This window comes from Aegilops tauschii, chromosome 5, assembly GCF_002575655.3.
Source record: "Aegilops tauschii subsp. strangulata cultivar AL8/78 chromosome 5, Aet v6.0, whole genome shotgun sequence".
In the NCBI taxonomy this organism is placed as follows: Eukaryota; Viridiplantae; Streptophyta; class Magnoliopsida; order Poales; family Poaceae; genus Aegilops; species Aegilops tauschii.
This window is the reverse complement of record NC_053039.3, coordinates 289,204,151-289,220,023: the sequence shown is the minus strand read 5'-3', so window position 1 is coordinate 289,220,023 and position 15,873 is coordinate 289,204,151. Positions and strand designations below refer to the sequence as shown.

General features: G+C 47.3%; 1 protein-coding gene and 1 long non-coding RNA gene across 3 annotated transcripts; both read left to right on the top strand.

The window, feature by feature from the left end:
- Positions 1-252: 252 nt before the first annotated feature.
- On the top strand, positions 253-8,650 carry LOC109780789 (uncharacterized). The gene is made up of 6 exons (XR_006663846.1): positions 253-371; positions 3,502-3,943; positions 4,035-4,093; positions 6,039-6,084; positions 6,210-6,284; positions 6,401-8,650. It is a non-coding gene; the product is annotated as an uncharacterized lncRNA (long non-coding RNA).
- A 1,709-nt stretch (positions 8,651-10,359) lies between these two features.
- On the top strand, positions 10,360-13,040 carry LOC141023395 (serine/threonine-protein phosphatase 7 long form homolog). 2 transcript variants are annotated; one of them, XM_073500236.1, is made up of 7 exons: positions 10,360-10,458; positions 10,543-11,129; positions 11,212-11,478; positions 11,559-11,770; positions 11,852-12,161; positions 12,231-12,311; positions 12,423-13,040. In XM_073500236.1, the coding sequence occupies exons 3-7, from the start codon at positions 11,251-11,253 to the stop codon at positions 12,480-12,482; spliced, it is 891 nt and encodes a 296-aa protein (XP_073356337.1). In that variant the 5' UTR covers positions 10,360-10,458; positions 10,543-11,129; positions 11,212-11,250; the 3' UTR covers positions 12,483-13,040. The 2 variants fall into 2 exon arrangements, with proteins under 2 accessions (XP_073356337.1, XP_073356336.1); XM_073500235.1 differs by lacking the exon at positions 10,360-10,458 and having other exon boundaries at positions 11,034-11,129; positions 12,231-12,329; positions 12,423-12,595.
- The last annotated feature ends 2,833 nt before the right edge of the window (positions 13,041-15,873 follow it).

The window sequence follows — 15,873 nt, the reverse complement described above, 5'->3', positions numbered from 1 at the left end:
TCCTTGTCTCGTCGTCCGCGGGCGCCGCCAGTCGGCGTCCGGGATGTCGCACCTTGATCTTGGCGAGGAGGCGAGTCGTCGTTCCGCCGGTTGGGTGCATCGGCGCGGCAGCCGGCTTCTTGCTGCTCGGCCGTCACGTCAATGAGCCGCTGGACGCGCTCCGTCATGTGGCGACGCTCGTCGCCCTCGAGGTTGTCCAGCTCGTCTGCTGCCGCCTGGGCAGCTCGTATGTTTTCCCTGGGCGTGGCGTAGATGGGGCGGTCCGCCCCGAACATGCTGGCAATGGCCGCGCCGTGCTGCCGGACCGTGCCGATGCGGCTGGGCCCGCCAGGAGCCGGCGTGCCGCCAACAGGGCGGTCCATCTCGCGCTGGTAAGCCTTCGAGAGGCGTCTCATGCTGGCCAGCTTCTTGGCGCTATCGAGGAGCGCCTTGCGATGCGCTTCCAGCGCCTCACCATTAGCATCTTCGGGAATGGGTGCGGCCAAGTGCCGCAAGGCCGCCTGCAGCGGATCCTGGCCGTCTCCGCCAGAGTGCTCGCCATGGCTAATGACAAGCACCTCCGTGACGGTGCTGCCGCCGCTGTCGGCGCGAGGGAGAGGGTCATCAATGACTACCACGTTGGTGGGGAACGCGTCGAGGGATGCCGTGTCGGAGTCGACAAGCATCGGGTCGGTGGAGCCGATTGACTCCAAGTCGAAGGCCGGCTCGTAGGCGATGTGGAGTTGGTCGAGGAGGCTGGCGAGGCGGCTCTCGGGGCCGTCTATGCCTACGTCGGATGCAGGATCGTCGGAGAGGCGGATCTCGCTAACAAGGTCGGCGAGGCAGCTTGTCGCACAGGCGACCTCCGCTCCATGCAGCACGTCAGCGCAAACGCCGTCAGGCGTGCTAGGCTGGCTGCGCTCGCCAGGAAGGAAGAGGGTTCCCGTCCAGAACAGATCTCCGGACGACGGTGCACCTAGCCCCACGGTGGGCGCCAAATGTTGGGGTTTTGGTGCGATATATGCCAACGGGTGGCTTATCATGGTGGGGGATAGTAAGACGTCACCGGTGCCAGGAAGCGGGATAAGGCATAGACACGTACGCCGGCGAACTTTACCCAGGTTCGGGGCTATCCTAGGAGATAACACCCCTAGTCCTGCTCTGTGGGGTCTCCGCATGATCACTATCTTAACAAGTAGCTACAAGTTGCTCCTTGAGCTGTTTGCTAGAGGAGGAAGAAGGGCAAGGCTAGCTCTCTCCTTTCTTTACGTGTGTGTGTTTTGCTAAAGATCTGAACCCTTTGCATGGGTGCCCTGGGGGTTTATATAGGCCTACCCCCAGGGGTACAATGGTAAACCGACCGGGTGTAGACCGAGGCCATCAGCGTCTCTTGTCGCCGGCTTCTCCGCTGGCTGCTGGGGCCCGCCGACTGGTGGGCCCCGCCGGCTGTCTTGTATTTGGCCGACAGGCCGCGCCCGCCGCTCGCGGGTCTTGTCGGCTGTTCATCACTGTAGCCGTGCCTCTAATGACTCCTGCTTTCTCGGGGAAGGCGTGGCTACAGTCCCGCCGCCTGGCGGGCGTTCATTGTAGCCACTCCCCATCTCTTCTGGTTAATGACGCACAAACTCCTAGGAAGGGGGAGGGCCGCCTTCTGGGTGCCGGCCTCTCCTCATGCCGACTGGCCCGTGCTTGCCGCCCTCTGGCTTCTCTCTGACAGGTAGGGCGCGCCGCTTGTGGGCCGTACCGACAACCCGTCGTGGGAGCATGGTCCCTTCTGACGTAGATGATGTCACCGGTGGAGGGGCTACAGTGCCGCGCCGTGTGGGAGATCTCCGGTTGGTACGACGTACTGTGGCCACGACCCGTCCTGGATTCGAGGGTGGCAGGCTTCTCTGTAGCCATGCTCCGTCTCATCGTATTTTTGGGGGCTCGGACTTTGAGGGCGCTTGGTGCCGCCTGCTAGGAGCCGGCCTCTCTGGAGGCTGCCTGCTAGGAGGCGGCCCGCTTCGTGGCCGTCTTCTGGGGTCCTCCGCCTTCCGGCAGCCGGCCGCTTGGACCAGCCGGCTACGAGAAGGCGGCGACCAAGCTTTGAGGCTTGAGGGGCGCAGTCGGCCCTGATGTCTTGAAATGCCATGGGGGGATGAGGCTACCCATGACCAATAACTCCGACAAGCAACGGGAGCCACCGGAAGCGCGAGCATTGGATCTGGCGAAGGAGGGGCAATGCAAGGTGTGGCAGTCGGGGTTGGAGAGGCCTCCTTTTGGATCTTCTTGACCATCGCCATCCTCATGTTCATTGGCTTTCCTAGCCCATTTGTGGTCCCGTATCACTGTCAAACCCCACACGTCGCCGCACTATTACTTGCCATCTTCCACGCATGAACCGGGACAAGCTACGCTAGCTCATCTTCTTCACGAGTATTAAGGGCCTGAGAATCCCTCGTAGATGAATCGGAGGAGGCCTCCAATCCCATCTCGAAGGAGAAACGAGATTCTCGACGACAGTCACTTTGGAGGAGAGGTCTAAAGGGTATGTAGATCACCCTTAACCTTGTGTTGTAGAGTTGGCTCTTTTTTTTAGCACAATACAATTACAAATGCTCACATACACTCATCCCTATGAACACCTTCGGGATACTGAGCTAGCACAACATCTTGAGGTTGACGAAGTCACCATAGACGTCTCGTAGTTGACGGGAATGTTTCCTCCCAGTGAACAAACATAGTTAAAAAGTCTGAAATAAATTTAAGAAAATGCGAGTACTAGTGCCAGTGTCTAGGACTTGGACCTTTGGTGGGTTGGTTCCACCAGAGCCAAGTCTATGATTTTCTGAATCTGAGGATGGGAGGCTTGACCTTGTTTTCTTTTATCTGATGGAGAAACTGGCTTGACCTAGTTTCAAAAAGAAAAGATTTTTTTCGCGGGTAAAAACAAAGATTGTTTGATGGGATAAGAAACACCATCCATCAGTTGTTGGTTGCTGTATAGGCATTTTGAACACCATTATACCGCTTACTAATATTTTTACTTTTATACACTATTTGTGGTCTTCTCGCCAAGAGCGTCATGAGCAGACACGGCATGCTTTGTGAGTTTGTGTTGGAAGGCTGAGGATGAGGATGAGCATGGCCTTGTTCCTTACTGGCAATCAGATGATTGTTCGCATGGAGACTGGAAGACCTTGTTTTGCTCTCAGCTTTTTCTACCAGAGTAGCAGGTGGTGGCACACAAGTGAATTAGACTTGCAGCAAATAGAAAAGAATATGACTAGTCTGCTGACTAGAACATTAAACAAATGCGGAACGTACTCACTCTTCCAATCTTATTGAGTAGTCATTTTGATAGATCGTGCCACTTCAGGCAAACCTAGAAATGGCGAGTGTAATTGAACATATAAACCCTCATGGACTCGTAGTCACAACCGTTGCCTCCACGTCACCTTTAAATCGTTGTGCCACCGCTTGTTAATTCGGTGCCCTGCCGGGGGCATTTTCGTCATTTCACGCATTGGAGTATAAAAGGGAGCCGCTCCTGTGGAGAAGACCTAGCCGCTGCTCCTCCCGCACTCGCGCCGCCCCCTTTCCTCTTCCTCCTGCCTCATCTCTCTCTCCCCCTCGACCCGCCCCCGCCTCCCTGCCCCGCCGCCATCCAGATCGCTTCCGCTCGCCCTCGCCTCGCCGCGTCGTCTCCTCCTCCCTGCCCTCTCGGTGCTCCGAGCGCGGCTCGCTCGACCTAGCCCGCATCTCCGGCGTTGTGCGCTGTGGTTCTGGTCCGGTCGCAGGTCGCAGCCATGGGAAAGCACGGGCAGAATGGAAGAGCAGAGGAGGTCGGCGGTGGGGGAAGGAGCAGCGAGGAGCTCAATCTGGATGCCGCCGCCGCCGGATGAGGAGCCCAAAAAATTCCCCAACCCCCCAGCGCCGCTGCCTCTCCTTCGACCATGGGTTGCAGCGGCCAGAGAACCAGGTATGGGTCCTCCTCCCCTTTCCTTTTTCCTTGCTTCTCACTTGTGCCTCCAACCCACCCCATTCTAATCTATCTGTCCTTGCTCTCCCAGGGGCAGCTGGTTTCTAGGGGAGCTACGTACTTATATGCAGCGGCAACTACTAACATCAGGTAGATCCAAGATGCATCCATTTTTTCCCCAAGCAGCTAACTTTTGTTATGTACTCTGTAGCTATGGTTGTAGAACACCCCCATCCCTTTTCTTACTATCAAATTTCCTTGATTCGAGCTATTTGACTACATGTTATTATATGCCCCAGGGTTAATTAGTACCTACAATGCTACCTTCAGTTTGTGAAAAAGGTCCAAAGTGGTTTCTGCAATTCTTATTATGCTTCATAGATTCAGTCATGTAGTTCAACAGTTTCAGTGGATTTGGGTGTTTCTTTATAATTGTTATTCCCTCGTTAGTTTTTTGTTCTGTGGAGAGTATATTTCTTTTGTTGTGACTTGTTGTTATAAAGACTGTCCTTTTTGGTCTCATGAATGTATATGCTAATCCTTTGTGATTGTTGTGTTAGTGCACACTTATTTATTCATATCAAAATTGTGTGTGTGTTTGTGTGGTTAATACTCACTTCATTTTGATATATTTGTCTTCTTAATAACCCATCGTGCACACAGAAATGACTTAATAACCTATTAAAAGACCATACTGGAACCACCTATGACCTAACCTCTTCAAAACATTTAAGTAGGGGTGGGCAATAGAAGCGTTGTAATAACTGCTCGCTTGCTGAATGGACAAACATTTTGACAATGATTCTTGCTTTCATGGATATACATAGATAAATGGAGGGATGTTGCATATACAGTAGAAATCATGGGTGCAACAATTTTTATGGCCATGTTTTTCTTTTTGTCTGAATGTGTGTGTACATTGGTTATCGGGCACTATTTGCGTAGGATTTACTTGACATGTAGGAACCGGCTCTACTATCTATCTTTTAAATGTAATAAATCATCTTGTGTATGCGCCACCATCGGCGCAGATTTGTCTCATGACTTGGATTCTGGACATGAATCTTGTTAACCCGTTGAAGCAGAAAACTATAGATGCAGAGTCCAATTAGTTGTCCTTTGTGCATACACAAGAAATATGTCTGGACATGAATCCTTGAGACTAATGGCCAGAAACAGAACACAACATGATGACCTCCTACTTGAGTGAGACTCTTCTTCGCATGTGACTGCTCTCTTTTGGAATACCAGCCATGCATGACATGTTAAGCAGAACAGAGCGTGTCGTACGGCTGGTAGTTATTGTTGTTGTTGCCGCGGCCTGCCTCTCGCTCTCTCTCTCTGCACCTCCCTCTCGCTCTCACTCTGCCACAACGAAGAAGAAGAAGGAGGAAGAAAGGAGACAGTGGACACAGGGAAGATTTTCCGGCGCACGAACGCCACAGCCGCACGAACAGCTTTCACTTCCCTCGAGCACGAAGTCGAGGCACACACACCACCTCACGGCGAGCACACATACACTCCGAGAGGCTACATCTCTCTTCTCTGGCACACCTACACACCAGCACCGTGGCCACTTTAATACGCAGAGGCACGCACAGCCCAGCCGGCTAGATCGACCACTAACCCATGCACTAACTAATCCCTAGCTACATGCATGCTGCTAACAACCTGGAAGTGGCCGGCTTTGTAGCCTGCGGAGACGCAGCTCCCATGCACCACACATGCAGGAACTGCCGCACAGAGACTCGGCCAGCTCGGAGACTCCACTCGCCACGGCCACGGACGCGGCCACGCACCGGCGTCCGGACTCGACCAACACACGCACATGCTGATCACCATCGTTGTGTGGCTTACTCTAACAATTGTTGCCTATAGAGAGTGTGATGATCCGAGGGTGTGAACTATTTTTGGTGCGAATTACTTGTTATATAAACTATCTGGATGGAGTTACAGGACATTAAGAAAAGATATGAGAAAGAATATAGAGTGTGAAATTTGCTATATGGATTAATGTCGGAAAATCCAACGATCCAACTTTTTAGAACTATGCCACAATTTTTATGAGGCCATAATTTTTTTTTGAAATCTGCAGGTTAATTATATGCTTTGTACATGGCGATGTTACTGAACAGAAGGAGGTAATTTCTTCGCTCTTTCTATTGATTAATATTGTTGTTCACGCTTTCTAAACTAATGAATTTATTAATATTATTCTTGCACAAATTAATTAATAATTATTTCATCTTTTGGTCACTCGAGTAAGATAGAACATGACGATGCTCTCTTAGTTTGGTTCCTCCTCCGCTGAAGGATATAGGAATCACCAGCAGCCCTTCCGGTGAGCACCATGTCTATGAACTCATCCATGCTTACTATCCTTCTATAAACTGGGGGTATCCATGCGTTGCTAATAAGGCATTTTCCATTCTTTCTTTTGCAACTCTGTATTAGTAGTTCTGAGGAAGCGCTCAACCTGGATGTTGTTGGCCGAAGGAGGGGCGGAGCAGGTGCCAGTCAGGTAGGCGGCTCAGCGGGTGGGAGATGGAGGCTGCCGATCTCACACAGCTCCTGCGCCCCGCTACCCTCTCCTCCCCGGCTAAGCAGGAGGTTCGAGGACAGCGACTAAGGAAGGAGCACATCAGCGATGAGGGCTAGCAGCAGCAAGACTAGATATTCCATTGCCATATGATTTGTGATCATTTTCTCGCTCATTCCTAGAGGAAGTGCTATGGATAATCTGATTGAGCTGACTAAGATACATGCTTTTTTCTTTACCTGGCATCTGCTTCTCTTAAATTTTCTACAATCCTTCCTTTACATGCTGGTATATTTTGCTGCCAGGCTCAGATCGGCGAGACCCGTGCCAATGCATGAGGCAATATTTTTCTTGTTTATTCCTTCCATACATATTGAGTTCATTCACGCTATTATGTATACTGATTAAACAGTACATGTTGGGCCAATAATTAGATGCTACTGGTACTTGCGTTCATTTCTCATGTTTATGTTCAGGCCTAACCTCACAAAACTTTGGTATGCACTCACATATAATCAGGGCTTGCTTATTTTAATTCTAATATTATATCATTATTATTTGTAATCATTTTGTCGTTTAGGATTTCCAATTGTGTAATATTCCATCATACTCCTATGCATTGGCCAGGTACTGAACTTTGGCTGGTTGTCAATATAAGCTTTGTGTTCTCCTTTGTTTTTACTACTGGAAGCTGCTTGACAACTCACCGTACCCAATCTAGGTTTCCCATCTGTGTTTCTCCATCTTCCTCCCCAAAAATTTTCTTTAGTTCCTTGAGAATCTGATTTTAATATTTGATTCATTGTTTTTCTAAGCACAATGTGTGCAGATCTGAGGCAGAAAAGAAGAGGAAGAATCTGAAGATTTGGGTGAATGGTGATGAAGAACAGGGTGAAATCTCACTCTCTCTCTCAGCCACTTTATTCCTGCATCTTGATTTTGATGTTATGATTTGTTCTACGCCTTTTCAGATTAAACTTTGAACCATCTAAATGCCTTTGTTCAATGAATCTGAGTTTGCCACTCCTTATACTACTAGGATGACACCAATTGCTAATTAGTTGATGAATATGTCAATTGCTGCTGTACTACACAGGGATTGAAGAAGAAACTGTTATTATTGTGATTGTGCATAGGTAAGGTTACTGGAACTAAACTTCATGTTTCATGGAGACAACAAGGACTCCACAAAGCTTCAGATTCTTATATTTGTGATTGCGAGATTTTTTGTAGTTATTTAATTTTTCAATCCAAATGAAAGATTTCATTCAACCTACGGTGTATTATATTACTAATTGTTAATACCTTTTTGGCGTCGGTAAAGAAACAGTGCAGTGACCTGGACTGAAATAATGAGCAACTTTAATCATGATGCATATGGCCTCATTTTAATTGAATTATGAAGAAGTTTTGCTCTGTTTTGTGTATTGTTATCTGGGGTTTAGCTATGTGGTATACAATTAATGGGAAATTGCTTTTTTTCCTTTAATATTGAAAGCTAGAGAACTGGAGGTAGAGTAATAAAAGCTGCTTCTTTGGAGAGTTTTTTGTGCAGAGTGATGCATGCATAATATTATCCTCATTATGTTCTCTTTGCATGTTCTATTGTAGGAAGCAGATGCTATCAAGATCATGTCAAAGGCGATGCTCATTCCCGTTCTTAGTGAGATGGATTTACTCGATGCAAGGTATGAGCATTGCAGACTCTGGCGAGCTGTTGAAGGTCGACGAGGAGGGCGCTGCCACCACCGTTATCAGGCTGGTCCACATCCACGCGCTGCTCGGCGTCACCAGGTCACCGGCACAACTCCTCACGCCCAGGTCGTTCAACATTTTCTTCCGCTTTTGGTGCGTCACATTTAGTCCTTCTTTCCCATTTTACCGTGTTTGCATGGTAAGATGTTTGGTTGGATTTGAAGGTTCGTAGCCTTGGCTCCAAAGCTTCAAGCTCTTATAGAAATTAGAATTGAGGGCCTTTTAAAATGAGCCATGCATAATAGTGTTGTTCAGTCGGATGCATAATTTTTGTTTGTCTGATCAGCTATCCTTGGTGCTGATTTTACGTATTGATTTCATCATCATATGACTACAATAAAGAAGCTGTGTGTATAAATATTACTAACTGCTGATACTTTGCATCAGTGATTTCAATTCTGTTGGCCTCCTTAGGATTGCTTGGGAATGTGAGGCTTAAAAGTTTCAACCCTGTGAAATGTGCTTCTCGGGTGTGGAGACTAATTAACGGTTCTGTTAATACTGATATGTCCTTGTACATTATACGAGTATTGCATCACTTGTACTTATAGTGAGTGGAAAATTTTCTCATATGTTTAAATATGTGCCTGAATAATAATATTAATGTACACTCTTTCAATACATGGCTTACTCTTGGCCTTTGCGCCATTGGCGCAACTGGTCATCTAGTGAAAAGAAAACTGAATCGTATGGGTTCAGCCCGGCCCTCTTGGTCAGGCAGCGTAGCAAGCCCAGTAGCTGCAGCAGCTTACAATAATCAGCACTTTTTAGTCGACCGCCAAAAGAGGATTGCGACTAGTAAAACGTCACCCCGAAAACTGTTTGACCAGGTAAAAACACGGAGACCATCGGTTATCACGGCCTCTAATTTTTTACAGCGGATTCTGTTTCAGCCTTGTCAAGCGATCTGACAGACCAAGAAGGACAAGGAACGAGGGACCAACCTACAGCTTTGCGAGCTGCCCAGTTGTGAAGCGTGGAGACAAGAAATCCTCCCTTTCCGCCACAGCTTTGGCTGCCAGCCTACCAGAGCTGTGACAGTAGATAAACACGTACTTGCACCGAACTGAAACTGCATTCCTGACCACCAGAAAGCGTCTGTGCGAACTACGAAGTAGAACAACGCTACGGGGCAAAATTTCGTGTTTTCACTCTTCTCGCATACAAATTCCGAATCTGACGCCGGTTAGATTTTTTTTTAAAGATTTGACCCTTTTTTACCGCCAGTGGTGCTGGCGGTAGGGTTAGACATCAGCACGTCAGCACGCGGAGACGGCTGCCGTCCCCCTCCGTCGCGCCCTACCTGGCTCCCTGGCGGTAGACTGTCTAACCCTATCGCCAGCACCCCTGATGGTAGGGTGCGAGCGGTTATTTCGCCCGAGACCCCGCGCCCCCTGCCCATCTCCCCACCCCTCCCCCTCCCCCGTCGGCAGTTTCATCTTTCTCCCCCCTCGCCCCTCTCTCCCTCTCTCATCTCCTCCACTCTCCCCCTCGGATCTTCACTGTTTTGTCATCGTTTTTGCGGATCGAGATGGCCCCGAAGAGAGAATCGTAAGCTCCTCCGACCCTTCCAAGTAGTTTTTGCAAACTTGCTTCCGATTCGACGAATTATTTGCTTGAAATCCATCATATTTTTGAACTTAGATTGGATTTTTTTCACCTAGGATTGTTTTAGCTTGATTGTAGTTCTAGTTCTTAGTTCTTTAGTAACTAGTGGTATTGAATATGAACTCTAATCAATAGTTCATATGTTAGTGTGAAGATGAACCCTAATTCATAATTTTTTTTGTTAAAAAAGTTATGATGTAATGCATGTGGGAGAACTTGTTTTGTTTTATGGTGCATGTTGATATGATGATATGAAGATGTTGTTTGGAGAAAATACATTCAAGATGAACTCTATTTAAAAAAAATTGTTTTAAAAAATGATGATATGATGCATGTTTGAGAATTTTATTTTGATATGATGCATGTTGATATGATGTGATCCATCATGTGTAGTAGATGTTGTTGGAGGAATATGCATGTTGGAAGATGAAACCTAGTTCATGTAACCAAGAATTTTCATTTTTTGTTTATGTACGCTTATGCTTATGATGCTTTTGTTTATGAAATTTTATAAAGGCGGGCACCTCTTGCGGACAACATCGGCCCACAGTACTCCATGCTTGACTAAGCATTCGACAAGGGTCATCGTGCCCGTTTCATAGAGAACGGAGTGGTAAGTAATATGAAGGAAATATTGATCAAAGTTTTCGGATTGATGAAAATAAGTTCCTAACTTTTGCCGTCCACTTTTTGACAGATGCTCCAGCCACTGCGCATGAGGGGTCACGGAGTTGCCGGGAATATGGACTACGACGAGCGCTACGCGCCGTACTTCAAGAGAGCCTGACTGTTGGTTTTCGTGTTGCAGTTCAAGCGTCAGCCGCCGACGCTTGTCCACGCAGCTCTGACAGTTTTGATTGACCGGTGGCGACCGGAGACCCATTCTTTCCATCTGCCATGCGGGGAGATGACGGTGATCCTTGAGGATTGGTCGATGATTACTGCCATGCCGATCGAGGTCATGCACTCACCGGGTGAGTGGAGAGGACCAACTGGCAGTAGAGGGTTACCACCCTCATCGGCGACTGCCCCGGTGCTAAGGGTAACCGTACATCCGGTGTATCGTTGCCCTGGCTCTCGGAGCACCGGAAGACATGCCCCGATGGCGCAGATGAGGTGACTGTGGAGTGGTACGCTAGGGCCTACCTGTGGTATCTTCTCACGGGGGTCGTGTTTCCAGACAGCTCCGGGAACTCTGCCAACTGGTCGTATCTGTTCTTCCTAGCCGATTGGGATGCAGGGTACAGTTGGGGGACCGCATCTCTCGCCTACCTATACCGTTCGGTAAGAGAGTATCTAATTGCCTACCTACGAAAGTATGTCCATGACATTTTGTTATATCTGATCCTTATTTGATGTTTTGCAGCTTGACGACGCAACCTAGAGGACAGGAGACAAGTCCAATATGGGTGGCTTTGTCTGGCCCCTCTCCATTTGGATATGGGAGTGGCTGCCGGTGGGGCGTCCGGAGAAGATGCCAAGACGCCCATGGGGTGCCTATAGCGAAGACGGCGACGAGACTCGACACCCCACCGTAGCTTACGAGTGGGACGTTGTCAAACTCTACACGGGCCTAAACAAGACTTCGTGCAAGACCTACACCAACGAGTTGGACGCTTTGACGCATACGCGGGTATATGAACTCGCTCACCACCTTTCTCTTTGATTCCGCTTTTGACCGAGAGTGGGAACTTACCAATGTATATGTAATAGGTAAACTGGTGGCCGTATCATGACCGAGAGTGGGACTTCGATCTGAACGTGATGTGCGATGCAGACAGTGGTCTTTGGCGGTGCATCATGCCCATGATCTGTGTGTACGCCGTCGAGCGGCACTTGCCATGCCGCGTGGCCACGCAGTTCGGGATGTATCAGCATACCCCACCGGGCCCGCCGACCGATACCGGCGGCCACGCGCTCCACATGTGAGCGCGCTTGTTCTTTGTGCCCATGATTTCATTGCGTTCGACTTTATTATGATGTTTCTTGTGGCCTATGCCTTGCAGGATGAGCCGGCAAAAGAATCAGTCGATCACAGACTGGGGAGAGGAGCATAAAACTCATGTGACGGAGTGGAACCGACGGAGGTACCGTAACGATGGGGAGAGGGAAGTGTCTGACTGGGATGCTTACCTGGGCCGACACATGAGGTGGTATGATGATGGCCAGAAGCACGGTCTTCGTCTCAGGCCTCAGTGGATGGCGGAAGACATCGTGGAGCTTGAGAGGGATGACCCCGAGGAAGAGGCCTACCAGACCCGCATCAGAGACATGCATAGTGGATTTTGGGAGTTTGCACCCCTCATCAACAGAGTGGTAAGTTTGAACCGACGATTGTATTTAAATTATTTTATTCGTCATCGAGACTGACTTATGCCGTTACAGTCCGGTGAGCTGAACAGATGCATCTTTGAAGCCTCAGATGCACTAGGTGATACCCCCGGGAGCGTACAATCTGAGAACAAGGTGAGGGGGGCGATGAAGGTACAATTTCAGCCTCCTCGGAACAGATGCATCTTGTTCACTTGCAATCAAAAATCTGATACTTATTATCCCCTTGTTTCATTGTGAGTGCAGAAGTTCGTGAAGCGTTGTCGCAAGCTGGTAGGCCTGCTTGGGTGTGCTGGAGTTGGGTAGGTTGAAGCTTATCATCCTGCAGCCACACAGGGTCTCATCGGCTCATCGAGCCATGTTCCCTCGTCGTCTAGGTTGGTTGAGGAGGAGGATGAGGAGGAGGAGGAGGAGGAGGAGGAGGCCACACATAAAGAAGATGAGGAGGAGGCCTATCATGAGTAAGCGAAGGATGAGAGCAATGGGAAGGAGGAGTACGATGAAGATTACAGACCTCCACCAACTCAGTCATCTCAGCTGCCGAAGAGGAATCCGAAGAAGAAGAATTTGCTGAGTCCGGACCCTTTCCAGAGACCGGTTACTCGATGGCCCAAGAAGAAGACTGAAGAGAATCGTTCAAAGAACGAGGACCGTACCTCCAAGAGGAGCAGGAGAAGTAATTCTGCTCTTGAATACTTGGCTCTTGTAGTTGTCTAGTGGTTGTGAAACTACGTGGAACTATGTGTTTGCTATTTGTGAAACTATGTGAAACTCCGTTTGCTAATTAGTTGAACTTCGTTTGACATGTCTATGTACTTCAAGTTTTATTAATGTGTATATGACGCCTATGTATATGTACTTCAAGTTGCTGTGATATTGATTTTAAAAAGAAGTAAGCAATTAAACTTGAAACCATAAAACACATGACCCTACCGCCACGGACCGACGGTAGGGTCACACGGCCTACCGCCTGAACCTACCGCCAGGGCGCTTTGATATTTCGTTACAGAAACTTTTTGAGGCAAAAACCCAGCCACGTCCTACTGCCAGAGGTTCTAGCATAGGGTCAGACAGGCTACCGCCGTTGTCCCTGGCGGTAGAGTACTTATCCATGTCAGCTTGGGCAAACGGCCGTCGTCCCCTTCCGTCGCACCCTACCGCCAGGCCCCCTGACGGTAGCCTGTCTAACCCTACCGCCAGAAGCGTAAGGGTCAAATCCCGAAATTCTTTCCAACCGGAGTCAGATCCTGAATTTATATACGGAAAGGTTCAAAAACATGAAAATTCGCCACGCTACGGGCGTCGAACAGAAGCACGCGCAGCTTCGCATGCTCCCCGCCTCCCCTTGTTTTACTGTGGCTTCTTCACGAGCGTAGAGACCTTCAACTGCCTTGTTCTGTCCACCTTTGCTTTTTGGTCAGCCTCTGCAGCACGGAGCCAGCAGATCCTTTGCTTTTGCTCAGCTCTGGCTTGCACAGTAGCTTACGGTGCTGGGTAGGAAAAGTGACGATAACTTACACCAAATACGGAACCGTAGTACAAATGGCTTGCCCCAGTCTTCTTCCCAACGTTGAAGACTTGGAGTTTCAGAACCATTTTCGCAATGTCTCTATGACTGCTTTTACTCCTAAGTTAGTAGTTTGTGATTTGCTAATTGCTCAAGACTAGATGTACGCAGAAGATGAGCTACACAAACACGATCAAGAGCAGCATTAAAACTAACCTACAATGTGGAACTACCTAGTTTTAAGCCTTGGACGACCTGTCCCTACGCATACGAATATGATCAAATCTGGCTGTGGGTACATGACACAAAAACGATCGAAAGTGCGATAAATATTTCACGCATGCAACGGGAGAATATCAAGGATTCTCAGGTAGCAGTTTTGAGAATATCAAGTAAAAAGATACTTAGATAAATTACACATATAGGAGCTGGCGACATTGCTTAGATAGTCTAATAAATAAGGAAATAGGAGCGCTTCTTCGTCCTTGCGCTGGGTGAAGGTGCAGATGGCATCAGTGAGCCAGAGTTGATAGGATGTGAGCTGACTTCAAACAAAAACTGTGCTGATTCCACGTCTCGGAAGTCAGGACCTGGTTCACATAAATTACAGATATGAGCCACAAAATTTGCTGGGGATCGAACCATTATATCATGCCATGAACATATTGGAAGGCAATCAGATAAAAGCTAAGCTGATAAGCAAAAAAGAAATGTAAGCTTATATAGATGGTGTTACAAAACTGAGGCATGCATGAGTATTCACTTTTCCAATAGAAGATTTTCTGAAATAGTTTTCGGAGAGTTTGCATGATTTCAGATGAACTGAAAAATGCTGAGACTTCTTTACAAAAAATTAATGCTGAGTACTATGAGAAGAGTATTTGTGTCAATTGGGCTGTTTGTTAAACTGAAAAAACCATATTACCGGTAGATAGCTATCCAGAACATTACGCCAGGTCTATGTACAACTAGACTGCTTCGGAACATATATTAAACCCATGTACAAGTAAAGCAAAAGATTGCTGACAACATTTAATGATTTCGTCAAGCAATAAAAAATTCAAAATATAAGGTACTTCCATGAAAAAAAACAATTTAAGCGCTAATGAGACGATGAACAACATTATGGTTCCTTTGCTCTACTAAGTGACATATTTGTAGGAAAAATACACCATTATACTTATTTCCAGCTCTCTCCTTTTTTAGATAGAGTTCCACTAATCATTAATGGCTGCCGATCACTTGGTAAAATAAGTAGAAATGTTTGTTCTCTTCGTTGTACTCCCTCCGTTCAGAATTACTTGTCTCGGAAATGGATGTATCTAGAACTAAAATACGTCTAGATACATCTATTTCTGCGACAAGTAATTCCGAACAGAGGGAGTAGTTGTTAAGAGCCATAACAACTAGCAATATTTGATTCATTAAAAAATCAGGGGTACATGCATCACATAGATTTTAGAGAACAGATTATATCTTTCTTGCCCACAATTCTAATGAGAAATTTAGAAATGCAAGCACAGGTACTGTTAAAGAATAGCTAGAGTTAACAATCATGTTGCAACTATAAAAACATGACAGGTTGTATAACTCTCAACTATTGGCAGATTTCATGCACATGAATCCAAAATGTGCAATGTCATCAGTGAAGTATTTATTTCTAGGTACAACACTTATAACACGGAAGATTTATTTATTTGTTGGCACAGATAAAACACAATATAAAATGTCCAATTCCAAATGAAACACAGCGTTTTGCAATTCTAGAGATAGCCTGTAAGCTAATTAAGTACAGTAGCTAGCATGAAACAAGAACAATTTGTCTGCCCGGTGCAATATAAGTAACTAAATGAACCAAAGATTTCACCAAACTCCATAACCATAATTAGTCCCATAATAGTGAATGCTTTGAAATGCAAAATATGAGAGACCGGGATAGGGATGAAAACATGCGTACAGTACAGCCATAAACTATGAGCCAGATAGAGGAAGAAAGTACAGCTATGCAATTAGGCCTTCTACCACTAGCTTATATCTCAAACCTAGAGGAATTTAGGCAGAAATTGTGACTACAAATTCTAAAACAGAAATTATGACCACTAGCATATACTCCCTACGTCCCATAATGTAAGAGTGTTTTATTATGGGACGGAGGGAGTATCTCATGCCTAGAGAAATGATTGCTGCACA

Coding starts and splice junctions, on each gene's coding strand:
- LOC141023395 (XM_073500235.1), top strand. CDS start 11,251: ATGGGTGGCTTTGTCTGGCCCCTCTCCATTTGGATATGGGAGTGGCTG. Junction 11,771..11,851: donor GGCGGCCACGCGCTCCACAT/GTGAGCGCGCTT, acceptor TATGCCTTGCAG/GATGAGCCGGCAAAAGAATC. Junction 12,162..12,230: donor CACCCCTCATCAACAGAGTG/GTAAGTTTGAAC, acceptor ATGCCGTTACAG/TCCGGTGAGCTGAACAGATG.